The sequence below is a fragment of the Pollicipes pollicipes genome, unplaced genomic scaffold (genome assembly GCF_011947565.3).
Source record: "Pollicipes pollicipes isolate AB1234 unplaced genomic scaffold, Ppol_2.1 Scaffold_4881;HRSCAF=5763_pilon_pilon_pilon, whole genome shotgun sequence".
In the NCBI taxonomy this organism is placed as follows: domain Eukaryota; kingdom Metazoa; phylum Arthropoda; class Thecostraca; order Pollicipedomorpha; family Pollicipedidae; genus Pollicipes; species Pollicipes pollicipes.
The window spans coordinates 37,266,865-37,287,046 of NW_023596576.1; the positions used below are offsets into that span (position 1 = coordinate 37,266,865).

At 52.8% G+C, this 20,182-nt stretch overlaps 2 protein-coding genes across 2 annotated transcripts; one reads left to right on the forward strand and one right to left on the reverse strand.

The window, feature by feature from the left end:
* The first annotated feature begins 384 nt into the window (after window positions 1-384).
* Window positions 385-3,502, forward strand: LOC119100334 (ankyrin repeat and LEM domain-containing protein 1). Its single transcript, XM_037223437.1, has 3 exons — window positions 385-460; window positions 1,285-1,988; window positions 2,034-3,502. The coding sequence occupies exons 2-3, from the start codon at window positions 1,329-1,331 to the stop codon at window positions 2,511-2,513; spliced, it is 1,140 nt and encodes a 379-aa protein (XP_037079332.1). The 5' UTR covers window positions 385-460; window positions 1,285-1,328; the 3' UTR covers window positions 2,514-3,502.
* A 3,039-nt stretch (window positions 3,503-6,541) lies between these two features.
* On the reverse strand, window positions 6,542-19,625 carry LOC119100335 (wiskott-Aldrich syndrome protein family member 3). The gene is made up of 9 exons (XM_037223438.1): window positions 19,457-19,625; window positions 15,197-15,472; window positions 14,483-14,636; window positions 13,119-13,233; window positions 10,023-10,217; window positions 9,447-9,494; window positions 8,895-8,996; window positions 8,261-8,348; window positions 6,542-7,396 (listed from the first exon to the last, which is right to left on the reverse strand). The coding sequence occupies exons 2-9, from the start codon at window positions 15,468-15,470 to the stop codon at window positions 7,224-7,226; spliced, it is 1,149 nt and encodes a 382-aa protein (XP_037079333.1). The 5' UTR covers window positions 15,471-15,472; window positions 19,457-19,625; the 3' UTR covers window positions 6,542-7,223.
* Window positions 19,626-20,182: the final 557 nt, after the last annotated feature.

A 20,182-nucleotide genomic window follows, 5' to 3' on the forward strand; every position in this document is an offset into this window, starting at 1 on the left:
CTTTGACTATCACAGGGCCCTTTGTCAAGCCTGCGCCCTCATCCCCCTCCGCTCCCTCGTAAGAGCTCTGGCCGCGCCTGGCCAAGGCCCCTGAATATGACCCCCCGACCAGCCTTTCGGGCCCCCAATCGTGGGTCCTGAGTAGCTCGTGGGGCCCTCGGAGCCCGAGGGGGGGGGGGCAAATGTTCTCTGCGTCCCTCCTCCCGTCTCCTCACGTGGCATAGATCATTTGACGTTCTGTGGCATTTATCGCCAACCGTTCTGAATAAATAAAGAAGAAGAAAAATGTTCAAAAAACAAAGCCGTATTGCTTGCATATTTGACGCGTTTGTTACAACAACTGCGCAAAAAAGTGGTTTACTCAGTAAAGCAGATGAATATGGCGTTCGTAACGAAAGGCTTAGTACACGGGGACGACCTGTTCTAGGGCGTTGCTTAGGACGGCAATACCAGTTAGTAGGTGAGAAATGACGGAAGTGACCTGAACGTTTGTTAGTCAGTGTTATTCAAAAGATTGGTTTACCAAACAAGCACTATGTCTGGGACTAGATGAAAATTGTGATTGTATGTAAAAGCCCTCTTACCCGAAGGCAATGTGCCATGAAGTGAATAGTGTTAGAAAAAGTTTTATTGGTAGTGCTCTTCAGGTTGAGCTACTGTGTCCAGATCTCTGTGACCCTTATGTAAAGAATCCCTTAAAATGTTGATGCTATCAGCTGCCAAAACCATCTTCATTCCCAAACATCCCTGACTTCATCTTTGTTCTCAATTCTCATACTGTGTATAGTGCTATTTACAGAATTGTGTGTAGGCTAGCAATTGTGATTTTTGATGATGCACTTCACAGCTTCAGCCAGGAACTATGAGCTGCAATTTAAATAGTGTCAGTGATCTTGAATGAGAAACTCTTGTCCCTAAATTTCCAAAGTTTGCATCAAATTGTCAATTCTAACCCTGGACCTGCGCGAATTAGATTTTGTCCAAATCTGTCATTTTTGAAGGCTGGGCCTGATATCTGTCTGTGGAAAAGGCCTAAGCCAGGCTATCAAGATGTGCTAGGTTTCCCTCTACTTGTCAAATCTAAACAATTAGGTGTGAAATTCTTAGCATCACTATAGAATAGTGAAGTGCAGGAAGTAGCTTTTCATAATTGATGGTGAGTGAGTATATGTGTATCAAGTAAACTGTACCTTGATAAGTTTCAGGTATGGATTGACACAAAATTTTCAGTGTTTTATTATTGATAAATTTTCATCTGTAACACTATTCCGTCTCCAATTTCAGGGAGCAGACAGTAAGCCAGAAGGAGGCCTGCTGCTGCAGGAGCCATGTTTTTCCAATCAGGATGTGAGAATGGAGACATAGACAGCGTGGTCAGTGAAACTGAAGAAGAGCCATTCAGTCTGCTGGAAAACATTTCACAGCTAACACTGTCATCAGATGGGGTGCTAGATGAGGTGTGGCTGGCTGACAGCTGCCTGTCATACGCCGACCGCTCGTCCGTGACGTCGGCCTCCGACACGGACCTCTCCCCGGACGGGACCCTCGCCGCCAGGTCCGGGGACTCAGAGGAGGAGCCAACAGCCGGGGGCGACACGGCGCCCCGCTGCCATGGCCTGAACAACCTGAGCACCGTCTATGAGCGGAGCGGTGACGCCACGGGTGATGGGAGCCTTAACGCCACCTGCGAGCCCGACGTGGCCAGCATGGCGTCTGACTGCCAGTCACGCTGGTCTGACTTCGTGTCGTCAGACGAGGAGTACTTCACAGCCGACGGCGGCTCGAGCGCACCGCCGGCCGCCGAGCTAGCGCGCCGACTGCGCGAGCTGGGCTACTCGCCGGGCCCAGTAACGGCCGACACGGTGTCGCTCTACCGGCGCCGGCTGGCGCAGCTGGAGGAGCACGCCGCCCGCTTCACGCCGCAGCTGGACGCCTGTCTCCGTGCGGCGCCTGCGCAACTGGGTCGGCTGGCAGCGCTGGAGGAGAGCATGGCGGCGGCGCTGGGAGGCCGAACGGCGGCCGGCGCCGGCACCGCTGCCGCGCGCCGCTCCTGCTTCAACTATCTGCTGCTGGACCCACGCGTCACGGCGCGCGGCGGGTCGGGCGGGCCTCTGCCGTTCGCCACCTTCGTCGGCGCCGTGTTCTACGTGGGTAAGGGGCAACAGAGACGGCCATACAGCCACCTGGTGGAGGCGACCGGCGCGCCGGGCGCCGCCGCCTGCGCCAAGGTGGAGCACATCCGCGCCATATGGCGCGCCGGCTTCGGGGTGGTGCTGCTGTGCGTGTTCCAGCACCGGCTGTCGGCCGAGGCGCTGACACGCGAGGCGGCCATGATCGACGCCATTGGGCTGGCCAACCTAACCAACGTGCGGCGGGGCGATTACTACGGCCCGCCCAAGGGCTGGACGTCGGCAGAGCGCCGCCAGCTGGGCGCGGGCCTGCTTCACAAGGCCTGGCGCATCTACCTGGTGGAGGGTGAGACTCAGCTGAAGCCCGAGGACATCGGCAAGTGATCCTCTGACCCGCGCGGCCGGGCGGCAGACCCGACTGAAGCCCGAGGACATCGGCAAGTGATCCTCTGACCCGCGCGGCCGGGCAGGCAGACCCGACTAAAGCCTGAAGGATATCAGCAGGTGATCCCCTGACCCGCGCGGCCGGGCGGCAGACCCGACTGAAGCCCGAGGACATCGGCAAGTGATCCTCTGACCCGCGCGGCCGGGCAGGCAGACCCGACTAAAGCCTAAGGATATCAGCAGGTGATCCCCTGACCCGCGCGGCCGGGTGGACCCGGTGGACTCGCGTGACGTGTGTGCACCGCTCGAAGTGGCCTTTGCAAGTGCCTTTTTTCACCGTGCCAGTAGTCTATGGCTCAAGCGCTTTCATTCGGGAGAGCGACTTGGTGAGACATGGCCATTGACAGCAATGATCGCATCCCTTTCAGCGCGAAGGGCTCGTAGAGGATTGCTTTAGACGCCTTGGATACTTTTTCTGCCGGCCGTTAAGCAGTGAAGTCTTGTTGACGCGCGGGGCTGGGCTCCGAGTGCTGCTTGGCTGTGGTGAGCTATTCTGTATCGTTATCGGGATGATTTTTGGTAGTCGTTGTCACCACATCGTCATTGTCACTATAGTAACAGATTGGGACGCACACCATGTCACCAAATAGCCACCGCCCGGTTCCTCGCGGCTGCACCCACGATTGGTAGTAATGGCAAGCGCTCAGCTTAATAGCTATTTGATTGTGCTACTCTATGTGATGCGTGTTTGAGAGACGGTCCAAAGAATTACCAAAGAGGCTGTCGCCCCGACGTAAGCGGGGCATACGAGTTGTTATTGGGTTATAAATGGATTCCACGCTTGTGCTCTGTTCGTGGAGCAACCAGATTGTTTCGTCATTATTTGATCTCAAGACTGCATCAACATAAGACGGTGTCGCATTTCGATCGGTTCAAGTGTGAGGAGTCCATTTACAATGATCGTTGTTGGGAGACACATATCACAATATATCAGCAACAAATGCTGCACGGAGTATGGAATGTTTAAGGCGCCGCTGATCGCAATGATGACATTTCCACTGTCTTGTTTTAATTTATTCCAAATGAGCTGCATGCAACGAGATTGTGTTGAGGGGACTGACTTGTCATGACTTGTTGCGTATGCTCTGATTCTGAACCCAGCACCCAAATTATGCCGCCCATTTCAACGGATAATTTGGATTCCGCATTGGTACTCGAGCTTAGTTCTGCTCGGTTGCGAATCCATCTTTTCCATAGACCACGGCGTCGGAGATGACGTTGTGCAAATGAAATTAGTTAGCGAGGCCCGTATACGCGAACAGACGAAACTCCGCGGTTGACAGGTGCACTGACACTCTCGAGCCATTTTCGAGCTTACGACAACAGAGTAAGGCCCCTTCAACCTCATGAGAAAAAGCCAAGACCAATATGGAAGGCCGGAAGCAATAACAACTGCCATGCTTGATCAACATGTCAGACAGGACCAATGTGAACGGCACCTGCGCGGTCCAGTGTGCCGTGGCAGGTCAACAAAGAGTCTTTATCAACAGTGTAAGATTCTCCAAGCAAAAACTAGACAAAAGTTAAGACCAATGCGGGGGCCACCGAGCAATGGAGAGTGTCTTAAAGGGATTGTTCCACTGTTGAAGATGCTGAAGCTAGCATCAAATATAATGAAGTGAGCTCACTTCTCCTCAATACGTCATCACTTGATTGTGTCATCTTACCTTGCAAAACATTGACTGGGAGTCAATTGGCGCCCGTTATATCTGAAGATCGTGCCTGCGAACGCCAGAGTAAACGACTGGACAATTCTGTTTTTCTTGGCTTTGATGGTCACATGACCAAAGGAATGGCAAGATTTTATGACGTTGTTGTGGCGTCATGGATGCCTGTGTGACCTTGAAATAGTCTACACGAAATAGTCTGCACATTTTCGCAGGGGTATACCTCAGAAACAAGAGAGGTTTAGAGCTTCAGAATGTCAGAGCCGTGAACTGCACCTAATGATCTTCAAGATGACTATTTGAGTCCAAAACCCCATGTAAATGCGTAACACTGTTTAACCAATGAACAGAGAGCTCCGGACAACAGCGTAGGCTCCTACGTAAATGAGAGCAAATAGGAACAGTCTTAGACCAGTGTAGAGGGACCCTGAGCATCGGCTGTCTCAGTAGGTCAACACCTATGGGCACAGAATACCGCAGGGCCGTGCGTCTGAACAGCCGACAGGTTGGCTTATAAGGCCATCCATAATTACGTTACGCATTCGGCGCCAGTTTCAATCCACTCCCTCTGATAACGCACTGGTTACGCCGTGCGAAACCACTCCCCCTGGTTACGTTGAGCTGAGCGTGTCGTCACCAGAACGTAATGTCCATTTGGCCCTAACTGAGCTAAATATACGGCACAAATAGCGGGTGTGACCCTTCATGAGAGGAGTCAGCGCCATCCCATTACTAAAGTTTTAATACGCTTATTTTAAGCATGATTTGCAACCACACTTGGTGTTACGTTACGCTGTCCAAAACCTCCCCGCCACCCCTTGTTACGCTTCCGTTACACTCCATCTCCGTCCCCCATCCATACGTAACATGATTTATGGCCGGTCCCTATGAGCACCACGGCAATATCGTATTTTAAAAGTCATCCTGGCGAATAGAAAAAAAACCGTGAAGAGCCCTGATCGATGAAGAGTGCTCCGGCCCTTCAAGCAATTGCAAAAAGGCGAGGGCAACGTGCAAGGCCTCTTGGCGATCGGAGTGCTCCGACAAGTGCACAATCCCCATCCACGACCCCATCAATCAGCGAATAATTATTTCTGTCAGCTCATGACCCTTTATTTTTGCTTACAAGCCTTCTTCGTCGTCTGGAGCGCCAAGGGGGTCCATTTTTACGCTTTGTGTAAAAAACCCGCGTCCGGTAGGCCTATTACTGATACTACTACTACTGCAACTTACTGCAACTAAAACTATCAAATTATCATTACGACTCATGCGTTGGGCAGTGCTGAGACCTCTAAATGATTATGGACATTACAAAGCGAACTGGTCGTGCCCGCACCGTTCAGGTGGCTCTGCGGCCGTCTGATTCGGCTGCCGGCATGCCTTGACATGTCCTTAATCAACATGTTCCGGCATGTCCTTAAAAACTCCCCCAAGCGTACATATGCATGGCTTCGCCCCGCCAAACACGTTCGGCTGCACGTGAGGAGCCGAATTTTCGCGAATGATCGCCGTTCTCTCCCCCGTTTGACGGTGTTGGTCTCATCGGCAGCCGGTTGTCGAGAGCCCGAGCCGATTCTGCCTTGTGTTGCGCAGTGTTTTCCGCAACCTAACCAGATGCGTCTCACACGTCAGTTGAACGGAAAGGTACACTTTGCTAGCATTGCTGTGATGCAGGAGAATCCTGAGTCATCAATCCGCTTGTCTGAAAATGCATTCTAATTTATCCAGCACCACGTTGTGTACACATGGTGCTGGCTGTACTTCTTACTGCTCAGAGGTGCAGACTGCTGCAATCATTGATGCAATGCCGTTTTTCTCTACGGCAAGCTTAAGGACCAGGTCGGCCGCTCGATGCAGACATTTCTTTATAAAAAAAAACACCTCGTAACTACCACGCGCGCAGCGGACAGCAGCAACGCGTTTCCAGTTCGGCCGTACCTGCCCGCGACCCACGCCATGCAGGATGACCCCGACGTACCACGCCATGCAGGATGACCAAGTCATACCATGCCATGCAGAATGACCCGGCATACCACACCATGCAGGATGACCCGGCATACCAGGCCACGCACGATGTCCCCGGCATACCATGTCACGCAGGATGGCCCGGCATAACACGCCATGTCTGAACTTGTCGCCCCGCCCACACAACAAAAGCCAGGCGGGTGACGCCGAAGCTACGAGTTCAGTAACCGAAAGCCGCATTATTTCCCCGTTCCGAGTTGTCGCAGATTGCGTGGGCTGCTATTCCTGCAGGTGCAGGACCGTAGAGCGAAACGCCAGTGTCTGCTAACCAAACTGGATAATCGTGTATTGGAAGAAACATCCACCGCTGGGGGATGGGATGGCCATCGGCCGTCAGTCCAGCAAGGCATCCGACCGTGGTGGACCCGGAGGAAACTCATTTCCACCAAGGCATCCAACCATGGTGGACCCGAAGGAAACTCATTTCCACCAAGGCATCCAACCATGGTGGACCCGAAGGAAACTCATTTCCACCAAGGCATCCAACCATGGCGGACCCAAAGAAAACTCGTCTCCACCATTCATTGGAATCGGAAGCGCGGATCACAACGAGTAAACGCCTGTTGCGGATACGTACCCATACGCATACGCTTAGCAAATCACAGCGAGGTCCCTCCCACAAGGTATAAGCATAACCCGCAAAGAAAGCATATTGCTCTGTTTCACATCGGTTTCAACAGAAACAGACACCCATTGGTCCTTAGCTTGCATTAGAAGACCCAGAAAAGAACCGCTCTAAGAATATGCACGCCGCGTACGCCAATCACTCGTACAATCTCTTCAAAGTCAACCTAACCACTACCGCGCTAGAGCTTTTCATAAAAATACCAGTGACTAGCACAACCTTCAATGACCACAGAACCGGACAGCGCGCTTCTTCGGCTGTCCGCACGGCGTGAGCGGAGACAGCTGCCGCAGTCCACCACTCGCCGCTCTGGACCCCGGCCAGACGGTGCGGCTAGGCGCTGGTCTCGTCGTCCCAGCACTCCGAGTCCGAGTCCGAGTCGGACTCCGTGTCGGAGGAGACCTCGATGGCGACGCGGCGCGCCAGGATGGAGGCCACGTCGTGCAGGGGCTGCGCCTGCTCGCGCCGCTGCTCCTCCACCACCTCCACCTTGCGCAGCGTAATGCCTGCGGCGGACACAGAGGCGCCGGCGGTCAGTCGGGCCGGTCACCAGGCGGCGCGCCGGACGCCGCCCTCACGGCGCCCCGCCACCGCGCCGGTACGTGGACTACGACGCGATCGTGACGGCGTTTGATGTGATGCTGTTTCGTCGGGGCCTTGACGAGTACGCGCTGTTACAGCATGATACAATGAACTGGTCGCTCTCTCCTCACTGCGCTTAACCCAGAGGCATGTCGCCGAGCCAGGGCAACGTGCTGGCTGGACGCACAGCAGGCCAGATGAGGATAGAAACACTCTGTCACGTTCTTCAGTTTCACGGTGAGGTATGCATCCGTTATTAAGGCCCGCCACAGGGTTCATCGTGATAACCCAGAGAACCTACTGAAACCACCATGCATAGAAAATGGATTGGAAGTGTTAAACATAACGCCTCAAACTCGCAACTCAGCATCAATAAAACCACGACAATGTCCCCCACCTTCCAACTCACAACTCGGCATCACAAAACCACAGCAATATCCCAGATTTCAAATCACAACCCAGCGTCAACAAAACCACGGCAATGTCCCCCAACCGTACGCACACCACCGCACCGGACTGTTAAACGATTGCACTTCGTGGTACGTTCAGAAAATGTAACATTTAATGATTCAATGGTACTAATGATGGAATATCTGAGGATTCCGTGGTACAATCCATAGTACATTTAAGGATTCAACAGCACAAGTAATGGCACATTAGGCCAGGCAACATTTAAGGAGAAATCGCGGCAAACCCGAGCCACGCTGCCGGCCAGTTTGGCGGGAGGGGAGCCAGACACGCCGGACACGGTACGCGTCCTTATCGGGCGCCTGACAGCCGCCACTGACCGTCCCGGATCGCCTTCAGCAGGTCACTGCGGGCGTCGTACAAGGGTGGCGGCTTGGCGGCGGCCGGAGTCACTGGGGTCAGCTTCACCTGCAATCGAAGGCCGATCAGAGCCCCGTCGGGGACGGCTGGCGGACGGCTCGGCCCCGGGATAGCAACGGCCAGTGCCAGCACGCCGTGTAATCTGCCATGGCCAACAGACCAGACACATCCACGCCAACCCAGAACATGTAAATACCACCAAGCAACACACATAATAAGGCGTGTCGGTACCGCACCTAGCCAAACCGTCGTGTTTCCTCTGACGGGAAGGCACGCAGATCAGTACGACAGATGCATGTAACATTGGGGAGAGCCCCTGGTTCTCAATTCACTGCCGTCCATAGCCGGACAGCGCCATCCGCTATCCGGCAAACGTCGATGGGCGGTTCATTGTCGCTCTTACGATCACCGCACAAACTGCCTGACGTACAGTCGTGGTGTGTTCATAATTATTACGGCACCGACCAGCTGTAAATACATGTTAACAAGAGCTGGTAGTCGGATGTAAATCGCTGCCTCCCTAGCAGCACTCCATTCCCTGGTGAAATACGATTGTCAGCTTCCTTGCACTCCGGTGCACAAGTGTTAAATTACCTTGCCACCGTCTTCAGCTGGATCATTATCCATGTCCAGCGCCGTCTTGGGGAAGCCGTTCACGAGACAGCTACCGAGTCCGGGAGGCGGTGGTGGCGGCGGTGGTGGTGGCGGTGGTGGTGGTGGCGGTGGTGGCGGCGGCGGAGGCGGCGGTGGCGGCGGCGGCGGCGGCGAGAGCGGTGGCGGCGGCGCCTGGGGCAGCTGCGGCGGCGGCGGCAGCTCGTCCGCTCTGGGCGACGGCGGCGGCAGCTCCTCGGCAGACGTGTCGTGCAGCGGAGACGGCGGCGGCGGCAGCTCCAACGCGCTCTGACGCGCCGGCGGGTACGCCAGGCCGTTCTCAGCGGCGAGCAGCGGCGGCGGCGGTGGCGGCGGTGGCGGCGGCGGCGGCGGCAGTGTCTGGCGGTCGCTGCGGACGCGCGTGGGCGTGCTGCCGTGGCCGGGCGGCGGCGCCGGCGGAGGCTGTGAGGGCCGGCTCGACACGGTGCGGCTGATCGCGCGGCCGCCGGGACTGAGCGGCGCGTCAGAGCCGCGGCGCCGCAGCTCCACGCTGACCGGTCGGGGCGGCTCCAGCTCCGATGGTGAGTCGCAGTCGTACGGTATCTGACGACAACACGCCAATGTCAGCGTCACACACATGAGGCCAACACAACATTTGGGGCTTCGTTTTGAAATCGGGAAATGGGTAGACACAATCCCGCTCGCAGCTCAAGCAATGCACACAAATTTGAACGTCATTGAGAAAACAGCAAATATGACTACACGTGAACGTTATACATTAAACCATTAACAAACATGACAACCTTAACAGATGAATATAATTTAGGAAGAAAACGCGCAACACAAAAATGAAAAACTTGTACTTCTATTGACTGCAACTTATGTGCGGAAAGTTGCCAGCTTTTTCGGACTTCAAGCAACTTGATTCACAACGGTCAAAGCAACTACTGGTTTCTTTATAGTCTGATAAGCAGTCCTGAAAACCAACAAGCATGGCACGTTTTCTGGTTTGGAGTCCACCCACATCACAACAGCCAGTACCCCAGGCACCCGCTCGCCTCCGCGCGGAGGAGCGGACGCTGCAGCGCGTCGGGACCCCAGCACCGGGCGGCGCCGCCGTTGAGCACTGACCGCGTGCTGCGGCGCCGGCGGCGGTGGCGGCGGCGCCGGTCGGCTGGCCGAGCTGTGCGACGGCGGTGTAATGTATTCGCCATGCTCCTCGGCCGCCTGGCGCTGGCGCTCGCGCGTGTTCTGCGCCTGGCGCACGCGCTTCTTATGGCGGCCGCCGGAGCTGCCGGCCGAGCCGTCGTGCCGCGGCCGGTGCGGCTGTCGGGTCAGGTCAGGTCAGGTCAGGTCAGGTCGCGACAGGTCGGAGCAGACTCGACAGCTAACACGCGGTGCGAACACTCTCGAAACACACGAACACAGCGGCTGGTGCAACTGAACAGCACATGACGGAGCTGAAAGTGCGGAGGTGCAGCCATACGATGGATCAGCGAACAAAGTTACGGGTCACCAACAAACAGCGAACAACGGAAACATCGCGTCCTTTTATTGTGGGCTCACAAAACGGCGATGCCGCGGTCTGCAGTAGCGCTACAACTCGGAAACCTCAGTAGCACAAGCAATTACCGCTAACGCATACTTGATTGTGGCCATCTGTCAAACAGATAGGTAACCCTAAAATCAGGGCGTGCCAGGATTGTTTAACGTGATAATACAATATTTAGGTCATCCCAGTTCTTCGAACTCCAATCGTAACTACCACGTATAGCATGCTGGGTCTGGAAATGTTTACAATACCTTACTAAACCACGTCGCGCAGCCAACTTGCCAGCGCCGTGATATGGCGCTGGCCAGTTGGGCGGAGGCGATATATCATTATAGTTTTCAGCGCCTACTTAAATATTTCATAACATCAGCTTTTAGTCTGCTCCACCAAAGTTCCCACACTGACCGCTCAAGACCCCCGTACGATTGGACATACCTGTAAATTGGAAATTAAACGGCAAAAACTACATCCAAAGCCTTTCAAGCGCGTGGGTCCCTATAGTGAAGTGGTTAGCGAGTCTGCGTGGACAACTGCACGTCTGAAAAACCGGAGTTACTGGGTTCGCTTCCCGCAGTGCCCGGCCTTTCTGCCAGGGTGAGAGGCGGGCGGCGCCATATGGTCTCAGCAGCTGAGTGCGTCGTTAAGCCCCAACGACGACGACAACGCTTTTGAAGCGCAAGGGCAGGATGGAAGACGATTCTCTAAGATCAAATAAGATGACGAGATAAAGTCCTCATTCAACAAAATCTGCACATTAGAATGAAAGGGGGTATTGGACATTTGTGTGGGATTTTGAACTGAAATAGTCATCTTGGAGATCATTTGGCGCAGTCCACAGCGCTGACCTTAAGACCCTAGCCGCTTTCGTTTCTAAGCTAATACACCGCTAAAATGTACGCCGCGTAAATGTGCAACCTATTTCGTGAAAACCTTTTCAAAGTCACCCAGACATCCATAACGCCATTTAACTCCCACCATTCCACTGGTCATGCGGCGAACAAGACAAACAAAAAAAGAAAAAAAGAAAAAGGTTCATATCTGGCGTTCGCGAGCACGATTTCCAGATTTAACGGCCGCCGATCGGCCCTTAACCAATGTTGTGCAACGTGCGACACCACAATCATTGACAACGCGAGGAGCATGTTTACTAAACAGATAAATTGTGTAGTCCAAAGCAGTCTTTTGCACTTACAATCATGCCAATAGGTAAAAGTGAGCTCATCTTATATATGATCCTTGCTTCAACAACCTCGAATACGGGTCCTCTTACCTTTACGGAACCTTATAACAACCGGAACCATTAACAAACCTAACCTAACCTAACCGGAATCTACTACGGAAACTTCAATTCCCAAAAAGCTACACGCCATATCCCGGACCTACACCTAGTTTCAAAACATTCCAGATTGTACGACACAGGGAGTGCACAGAGGGGACATCAACAACCAGGGAGACCACAGCGCATTTTTCTTTAAACGCTACGATCAAATCATAAGCACATGCTTGCACCCGCCCGAGTAAGTTTCCGCGCCCGCACATCCCCTTCAGCCCCTCCCCCTCCGATCGAAGCGGCGGGGTGGGTGACTGCCGTCACGTTCCCGTGCAGAGGGCTAGGAGCACCCGAGCGCAGGCGACACGTGTGCGGCCGCAGCCCAGCAGCCACCGCCACCGGGAGGCCGGGCACACCGAGCGACTTGCCTCGCTGGTCGCGTCCGTCGCTGGCGTGTGCTGCGTCCGGGAAAGGTGGTGTTAGAGCGGGTGTGCTGCGTCCGGGAAAGGTGGCTTAGAGTGAGGTGTGCTGCGTCCGGGACAGGTGTCCTTAGAATGGGGAGAGCGGCGTCCGGGACAGGTGGCGTTAGAGCGGGATGTGCGGCGTCCGGGACAGGTGGCGTTAGAGCGGGGTGTGCGGCGTCCGGGACAGGTGGCGTTAGAGCGGGGTGTGCGGCGTCCGGGACAGGTGGCGTTAAAGCGGGGTGTGCGGCGTCCGGGACAGGTGGCGTTAGAGCGGGGTGTGCGGCGTCCGGGACAGGTGGCGTTAGAGCGGGGTGTGCGGCGTCCGGGACAGGTGGCGTTAGAGCGGGGTGTGCGGCGTCTGGGACAGGTGGCGTTAGAGCGGGGTGTACGGCGTCCGGGACAGGTGGCGTTAGAGCGGAGTGTGCAGCGTCCGGTCCTGGTCCGACCCATCGCGCCCATATACGCGCACCCAGAGCGGCCCGGTAACTCAGCCGGCGACGAAAGGAGGGCCAGGGACGGCTGAAGACCAGACCCATCGCTCCTGTCATAAGCGCGAGACAGCCGGCTGGACAGCATGCCGCCTGCTAATTGGGGAGCTATTGGTCTCTTCGGCCACTGTTCACAAACATCGAGGAACGGCATGACACGAACAGGGAGCCTCCGCTCAACTTGCCCTCCGTCGACAGCTGACACCCCCCGGCCCTGGATAAACTGCTGAAGTCGGCGAGCTAGATGTCGGTCAGGCGTGTACAAGTCGCATCAGCAGGTTTACCACAACGTACTGGTTCGACCAAGCCACAGGGCCAAACGCGTAGTGTTCTCCACCGATAACTCCACGTCATGATGACAATCATGACGAAAAGCCGACACCTCTATCAGTGATGGCTGGTTGACGTGATCACCATTGCTTTACGCCTTTACACCCATGGTAGTGCACTCACCTTCCTTCCCTTCTCACTCATCAGCCGCTCGTTTTCTTTCAACATGTCTTGCCTCCAAAGTTCGAAAAAATAGTTCGGGTCAGTGTAGAACTTCAGACCATCTTTGCCGTCGTTTCTGTACATAAAAAGAAGAAAGCAATCAAAACCCATAAGGAGGCGGTGCGTACCACAGCGTTCACGCAAAGACAAATTTTCCGCACGGGTACACCGTCAACGCATGGTCGCACACAAAAAAAGCTAACAAGGCTTTCATACCTCCGAAAATTCGCGGCCAAATGCTTCTAACCTGCGCTTTTTTTACAACGCAGGGCCATTTCACGCTTAAACGGACAAAATTACGCTCACGCGCACATCGCCCTTTTCTCCGTGCACAATCAAGGAGGCAAATTCTGGGTTTTGCCGAAGTGTGTGTGCGTGGTGGTGGTGATGGTAGGGGGTGATGTGGTTCTACCCATCCAATTAACACGCCATTGTAAACGGTATCCGCCAGCTGTGACACTAACTGATAAGCCACGCTTCACGCTTCATACGAGCGGCACGCTCGCTCCATGACAAGCATAAACACGTTATTCGTGCAGCACAACAATAAAGCCGTTCGCAATCAATCAGCCAACACTTGTCATCAAGCCAACTGTGTTTCACGCGCCGCGCGGCCGAGGTGAAACCCTGGTCAACCCAGGATGACCAGCCAGTGGTCGAGAGTGCGGCAAGGTTGTTGCCCTGGGATGTGATCGTCTCTGGCGCCAGGAAGAAACCGCCGGGGCCCGTCGACCTGTTTGGAGAACAGCTGCACCTCAGCGTCGCTCCACCGTCGGGACGACGACGCAACATATGGCGTCGCAGCCCCACCCGGGGACAGGGTGCCGCCAGAGAAGGGGCAGGGGAGTCACAAGACTGTTGCCCCATCTGCAGACTTGCGTTGCCTCCTGACGCCAGCGACCATCATGTCCTGATCATACCACACAGCTGACCCCCCCTGGCTGGTCAGAGTTTCACTCTGGCCACACCGCCTACTCTAAACAGGCTACATCCTGCTTTAGCAGTATGCATGGTATCACAGGTCGTCATATTTAAGGGGACTTCATCACATATGAAATTAAAGCTATTCTCAAGAGCCTCACAACTATCCTTTAAAAACCACCTTCATTAAAGTCATACCTCACAACGGAATCATATGTGACGCGGTGTCTTCGCACATCAGCAGCACATCTCTCACACACAGCGAAATTCGATGCCCATAGTTCGAGCCAACGTCAGCAGTCCCTTCGTACCGACCAATCGGCATCTACCATCCGACATGTGGACCGCCGGCTAGTGCCCAGAGCCCAGCCCGCGGCGAAGCGCGGGCCGCTGACAGGCCGCACCTGAACACGTTCAGTTCGTCGAGCGGCGGCGGCTTGTCGCAGCCAAGGTACGTCTGCAGCATGGCGTCCGGCATGCTCTGCCGACTGACCACCTCCTGGTCCTTCACCACCTGGGAGCGGAACGCCTTCCGCATGTGGATCTCCTGCAGCGACACTGGTGGCAACACGACAGCGCTCGTCAGGCTGGGCTCTTGCGGTGGCCAGCCAGGCCGCGACGCACGGCGGAGCCGAGTATCGGTCACGTGATCTGTCACGACGCACGGCGGAGCTAAGTATCGGTCGCGTGATCTGCCACAACGCACGGCGGACCCGAGTATCGGTCACGTGATCTGTCACGACGCACGGCGGAGCTGAGTATCGGTCACGTGATCCGTTACGATGCACGGAGGAGCTGAGAATCGGTCACGTGATCTGTGCAGTGGAGTCAACAATCCGGGGTCGCGACAGGCGGTATGCCTGCTGGACAGGCGTCGATGAGCATACGGCCTCGTATGCTAACCGACGCCTGGCCTAATATAATATAATACGTCCATTGGCACATGTCGTTTGGCGTACAGCCTCGAGAGCATCGGGCGCCAAACGACAACACAACAGACAACACACTGATCCCCATCTGCGGCACCGAGACACGGCAGTCGGCCGGTGCGCCTCGCCGGGCCAGCCGAACACCAGCTGTGCCGGCGGCAGGCGCGGCGGGACCGGCGGCCGACTCACCCTCCTCGACGGTGCTGTCCAGGCGCGTGACCTTGTCGGCCAGACTGTCGATGCGCAGCTGCAGGCTGGCCGAGCGGTGCACGATGCGCTCGGCCTCGCGGAACAGCTCGCCGAACATGTCCTCGGCGTGGCGCGACAGCGACGACAGCTGGCGCACCACGTGCGTCAGCGTGCCGTTGGTGACAGCCTCGAGCTCGCTGGGCAGCGTCGTGTCGGCCGGCAGCGTGTCGCGGCAGAGCTCCGTCGGCTCCACCAGCCGCTTCAGGAACGGCATCTCTGCAGCCGGACGAGTACACCGTGTCGGGGCACCAGGCTTACCCAAGCAGACATCAACATTACTACATCCGGTCTAAGGAGAATTTGGATAAATGGATGTGTTAAAGCAGGCGAAGTTACCATTGTGGCAGAAGGAGACTCACACGCAACCGACACCCGCCGTCTGAAAGGCGCAGCGGATCTGAGGTTCTACCGCTGGGTGACCAGTTAACCGCGCAAAGAGAGGGTGCAAGACGTACGGGGGCGGGATTCAGACTGAGATAACAGTACATGTCTCGCACAGTCTGATATCTTTAGTTAGTTGGGGGCTATGCGACCCTCGCTAAAGGAGCAGGGCACATACCGGATGGCCATAGCCTGCAAATGTATGGATAAATCTGTGGAGAGCACTGAATGTGTCACGATATGGCACGCGATGGTTCAAACTTTTCAAGACTGACGGATATATCACAGTGTTACACGGGTCCAATAGCGATACCAGAAAATGCCAGAAAAACAGTTTTAATTCTTCATCCATGAATACAAATAGTTTTACATGAGCCATACATTTTCATTCCGACTTAAGTCAAATTCTTGATTGTGATCTCATCCTTGCAGACTACCTTATCACCTAAACACATCAGTTTTCTACATGGTGATTATGAGTGAAACAACTGAATTTCATTGCAGCAATGCAGTTCTTCAGCTGAGAATGAGAGCCCCCAATCTGATCCAGTGACTGGGAGGAGGGATGGGGACTGAAGCACACATTACTAGGGCTTCAACATCACTAGACCTGAACGCGTCAGTCAAGAGCATCAGCAATGGAGGGGGAGGGGGCAACATCAGGGTGCCTGTAGTGTTGTTGACCTGCACATCCGGAAAACCGGAGGTACAGCAATAAGTCTCTTGCAGTGCTTGCCTTTCCTTCCAGGATGAGAAGCATGTGATGTCACCTTGCCTCAACAGCTAAGTGTACTGTCAAGGCCTGATGCCCTAATGCCAATGGTGCCAAGGAAGGGAGGGGAGGGCTGTATTGCTCCCAGAGCCTAGCATCCCCTGCTAACATCATTGTATTGTATTTATTGTTTGGCCTCTTATGTAAACAGTCTGCTCCCCAAGCACCAGTTCAGCCATCATTGGTTTTCTACTTCACCCACCACCCAAACCCCAGGCTCACAAGGACGGCAGCACTTCTGGCCCTGTTCACCAGAATGTGGATAATGATGTGTGAGCTCCCATGATTTAAAATAGCGCATGGTTAATGGCACCCTCTGGCACAGAGGTAAAGCAAAACGAGTCAAACAATTACAAAACCAAGCTGTAATTTTATGACACACTCTATGACATACTCTGGACACACTCTATAGAAAATAGTGGTATGATTACACATTTGTATGACATGAATTATGTGACACACTATGATATAACACACTATGATGATAAGGTAGATATGGCTTTATTGTGTTGCCTGCCCCTTAGCCAGACAAGATGGGCAGGTCCAGCAGGCATTCTTACCCCATACCTCTGATTTCTGAGTTGCACAGCATGAACATTAAGCTGTTGGTAGCCCACACATTCATAAGTGGTAGTTTGTAATTGTGTGCATTTTACCCCATGTGGAGCAAGATGAAACTAGCAAGTGAAAACCAATAAATGAGGACTGAGAGTTCACAAGGTCATTACCTGTGACATTCAAAATAAAAGTTAATTAAAGTTAAGCTAAACCAAAATAAAGTTAACAACACATTTTGTAGTTTGGATCACAGAGGCCAGTACTCCTCAAACTGCCTGTCTCGCCTGATGGAAAGAAGCATAATGAGCTATGTTTTAATTATGCATGCTGACAGGAGTAATGTCCCACAGTGAGTACTGGTGAAGACAGGTTGCTATGCATTAGAACACAGCAATCAATTCAAAATTTAGGAGCAAATATTTCAATTTTGTGAATACGAACATCTGGTACAGCAAAAATTAGTGATAGAATATCCACACAAATTGTGTGACTGCTGAACATGCAAACAAACATTACAAACTTTGAACCTGATAAATGGTTTATGCTTTGCACCCCTGCTGCAGAAGGCCAAACATCAAAGGCATCTTAAGCAAATTGCATGTCAATGCCAACACACCAAAGGTTTGAAGAGAAATCCTGTTCAAAGAGTTAACAAACCATATCATCAAAGGGCTTGCTGTGCAAGACCTGCATGAGGCGCAAGGAAATTGGTTGCATACATGACAAAGCTAAAAAGACTCATGAAAATAATGGGCTTCTCAAGCCAACCTTCAATGCAGGTCTTTCCTCCTGGCTTCACCCTTGACAACTAGCATTTGCCAGACAAACTGTTGACCAAAATTACCATGCTTGAGCAGAACAATGAAACACAGCTAACTGAATATTCAAGACATGGCATCAAACATCATGCCAACCTGTGACACAATGCTCTTCTACAGATGCATGCCAGCAATGCAATACATCCTGTGAGTGTGGGAGGACCCAATGCTTTCAAAAGTACTTGAATGGTCAGATACCTCATCTATGTCACAGACCACCTGCCTGTACTTTGGATGCAGGAGATGGCATCTTCTCAGACCTCCAGGTCCAGTCAGCAAAAACAAAAACATTCACTATGGCTGATGCTTGGCATTTATGCAACGAGCCTGGTCCATGTGTGCACCAAATTGAATTGAAAGTCTGACTGAACCTTAATCTGAATCTGAAAAACATTGTTGTTTGAAAACAATATTCCACATTATAGTGGATATGACTATTTTCCATGTTAATCCAGTCTGCAAACAAAATTTCCATTGCACCATGCACTTACATGACATCAGTGCTCAGATAATAAAGCATGCTTGTCCTGAACTCAGGCCAGGCCAAGTTATGCTGAATTTGCAAATTATGTTTGCTGAACAAGTGTTTTGGAGGTGTCCTTGCCTGAAATTATCTCAGGAACTCCCTTATCAATGCATCCAATCAGTAATTACCTTAGCAACATAATTCTTAGACACATTGGTTATCTATACACTGAAATTGGTGGCAACTATGCACAAAAATTCTGGCTCTTAGATCTAAAGCATGCATAAATGAAAACAGCTGCCAGCATGAGGCCATCACTTGTGACAAACACACTCAGAGTGACTGACATGTTTCCAATAGTACAGATCTGCCTTCCAATTACCAATGTGATATCCTCATTCTTTGGTTCTCCATGTGCTGAAAATAGTGGCAACTAAGACTCATTGTCTCTGTCATAAAAAAATGTTTGACATGATTTTATAGCTATACCAAGCACCAACCATCCTCAGCTAACATGCACTTTGTTAAGTCAGGCTACAGTTGTCCTTGGAACCACCATAGGAAATAGTAAAGGAAAATCCTAATAAAATATCAGACATGCTTGCATTTTCAGCCAGTGTGGGATTCAGGGCACCATACTTCAACATAGAGTGAAAAATGCTCAGGAAGTCCACTGAGATAGAGTCAAACATAATGCAGGCATCTCAGAATAACATGTGGTTTTGACAACAAAATATTTGAGTGGAAAATATAACAAGTAAGCCACCCTGTACCTAAAAGCATGGACATTCCACAATATAACCTGACTTTGCAAAGCATGCTGCATTGCAACGAGAGTTAGCACTGGGATCAAACTAAAAGAAATACATACTGCAGGTGAGCATGTCCATGAAAATCATGGCAGCAAAATTAGTGTGCGCATGTCCTATGATGTACATAGCTTGATCCTGCTCAGAGTTTGGCATGCAGTCAACAGCAATTTTTAAGCAATGAATTCAGGCCAATATTTTAAGTAGCTGTTATGTTGCCGAGGCAATTTCCGGCAATCATGCTCTCTATTTTAACTGTTGTGTCTGGCCTGAGCTCGGTGCACATATGTGCGAGGTTCAGCGCACCAATGTCGAGACGTCCGGTGAGGCCCACGGATTTTTTGCAGACTGGAACTCGGCAACTGAGGTATTATTTTACCACAAAATAATACATACCTTCTCAGTGCAGGAAGCTGTATATACCTAAGGGAACCCAGTCTTCAGCTCTAACTTGGGCACCGAGCTTAGGACCCCGACAGATATGCCTTAACTGACATCGCAGATCGCACCCTGTGCTCCACCCAGAATTCCCCAGTAATTTTTTCCTGTCTCGCTGAATGGAGAATAACGCTGTCACATTTGCAAATAACTGTAATTTGTGCGTCACGTCTGGCGCTATCTGGTGCTACCAAATAACAATCCTAGAAAGTGCTGAATAAAAGAAATTAACGAACAGCATTCCGACTTCCACGTCGCTCCGATGCCTTGGGCTTCAATGCACTATTCTAGCGGCAGGGGCAGCGCCACCATGGGGTCGGGTGGCCGCACAAAGCAAATATATTTACATCTTCCGTAGCGCTCATGGGTCGTCAAGGAGCAATACGCTTCAAACCTCCCGTCTTCGTCCGCCCCCCCTCCCAGAATCAGCGTCAAAACAAAAACTGATAACGCGCGTGGTGATGCCCATGCCCTTTGCTTTTCATTTTATTAGGCTGTGGCTTGCTTCGTTAAAAAGCCCTGCAGCACATAATCACAACGTAAAGACGAAGTAGACCCACGCCGATCGTCCCTCTGGGGGGATCGCGGGCCGAACGATCGCCACCGGTCCCTGCAGTCACGTAAGCTCACGGATTGATGCACGTCAGCATATAAGCTTGGCTCAAGGATTTCAGTCTGTCATTT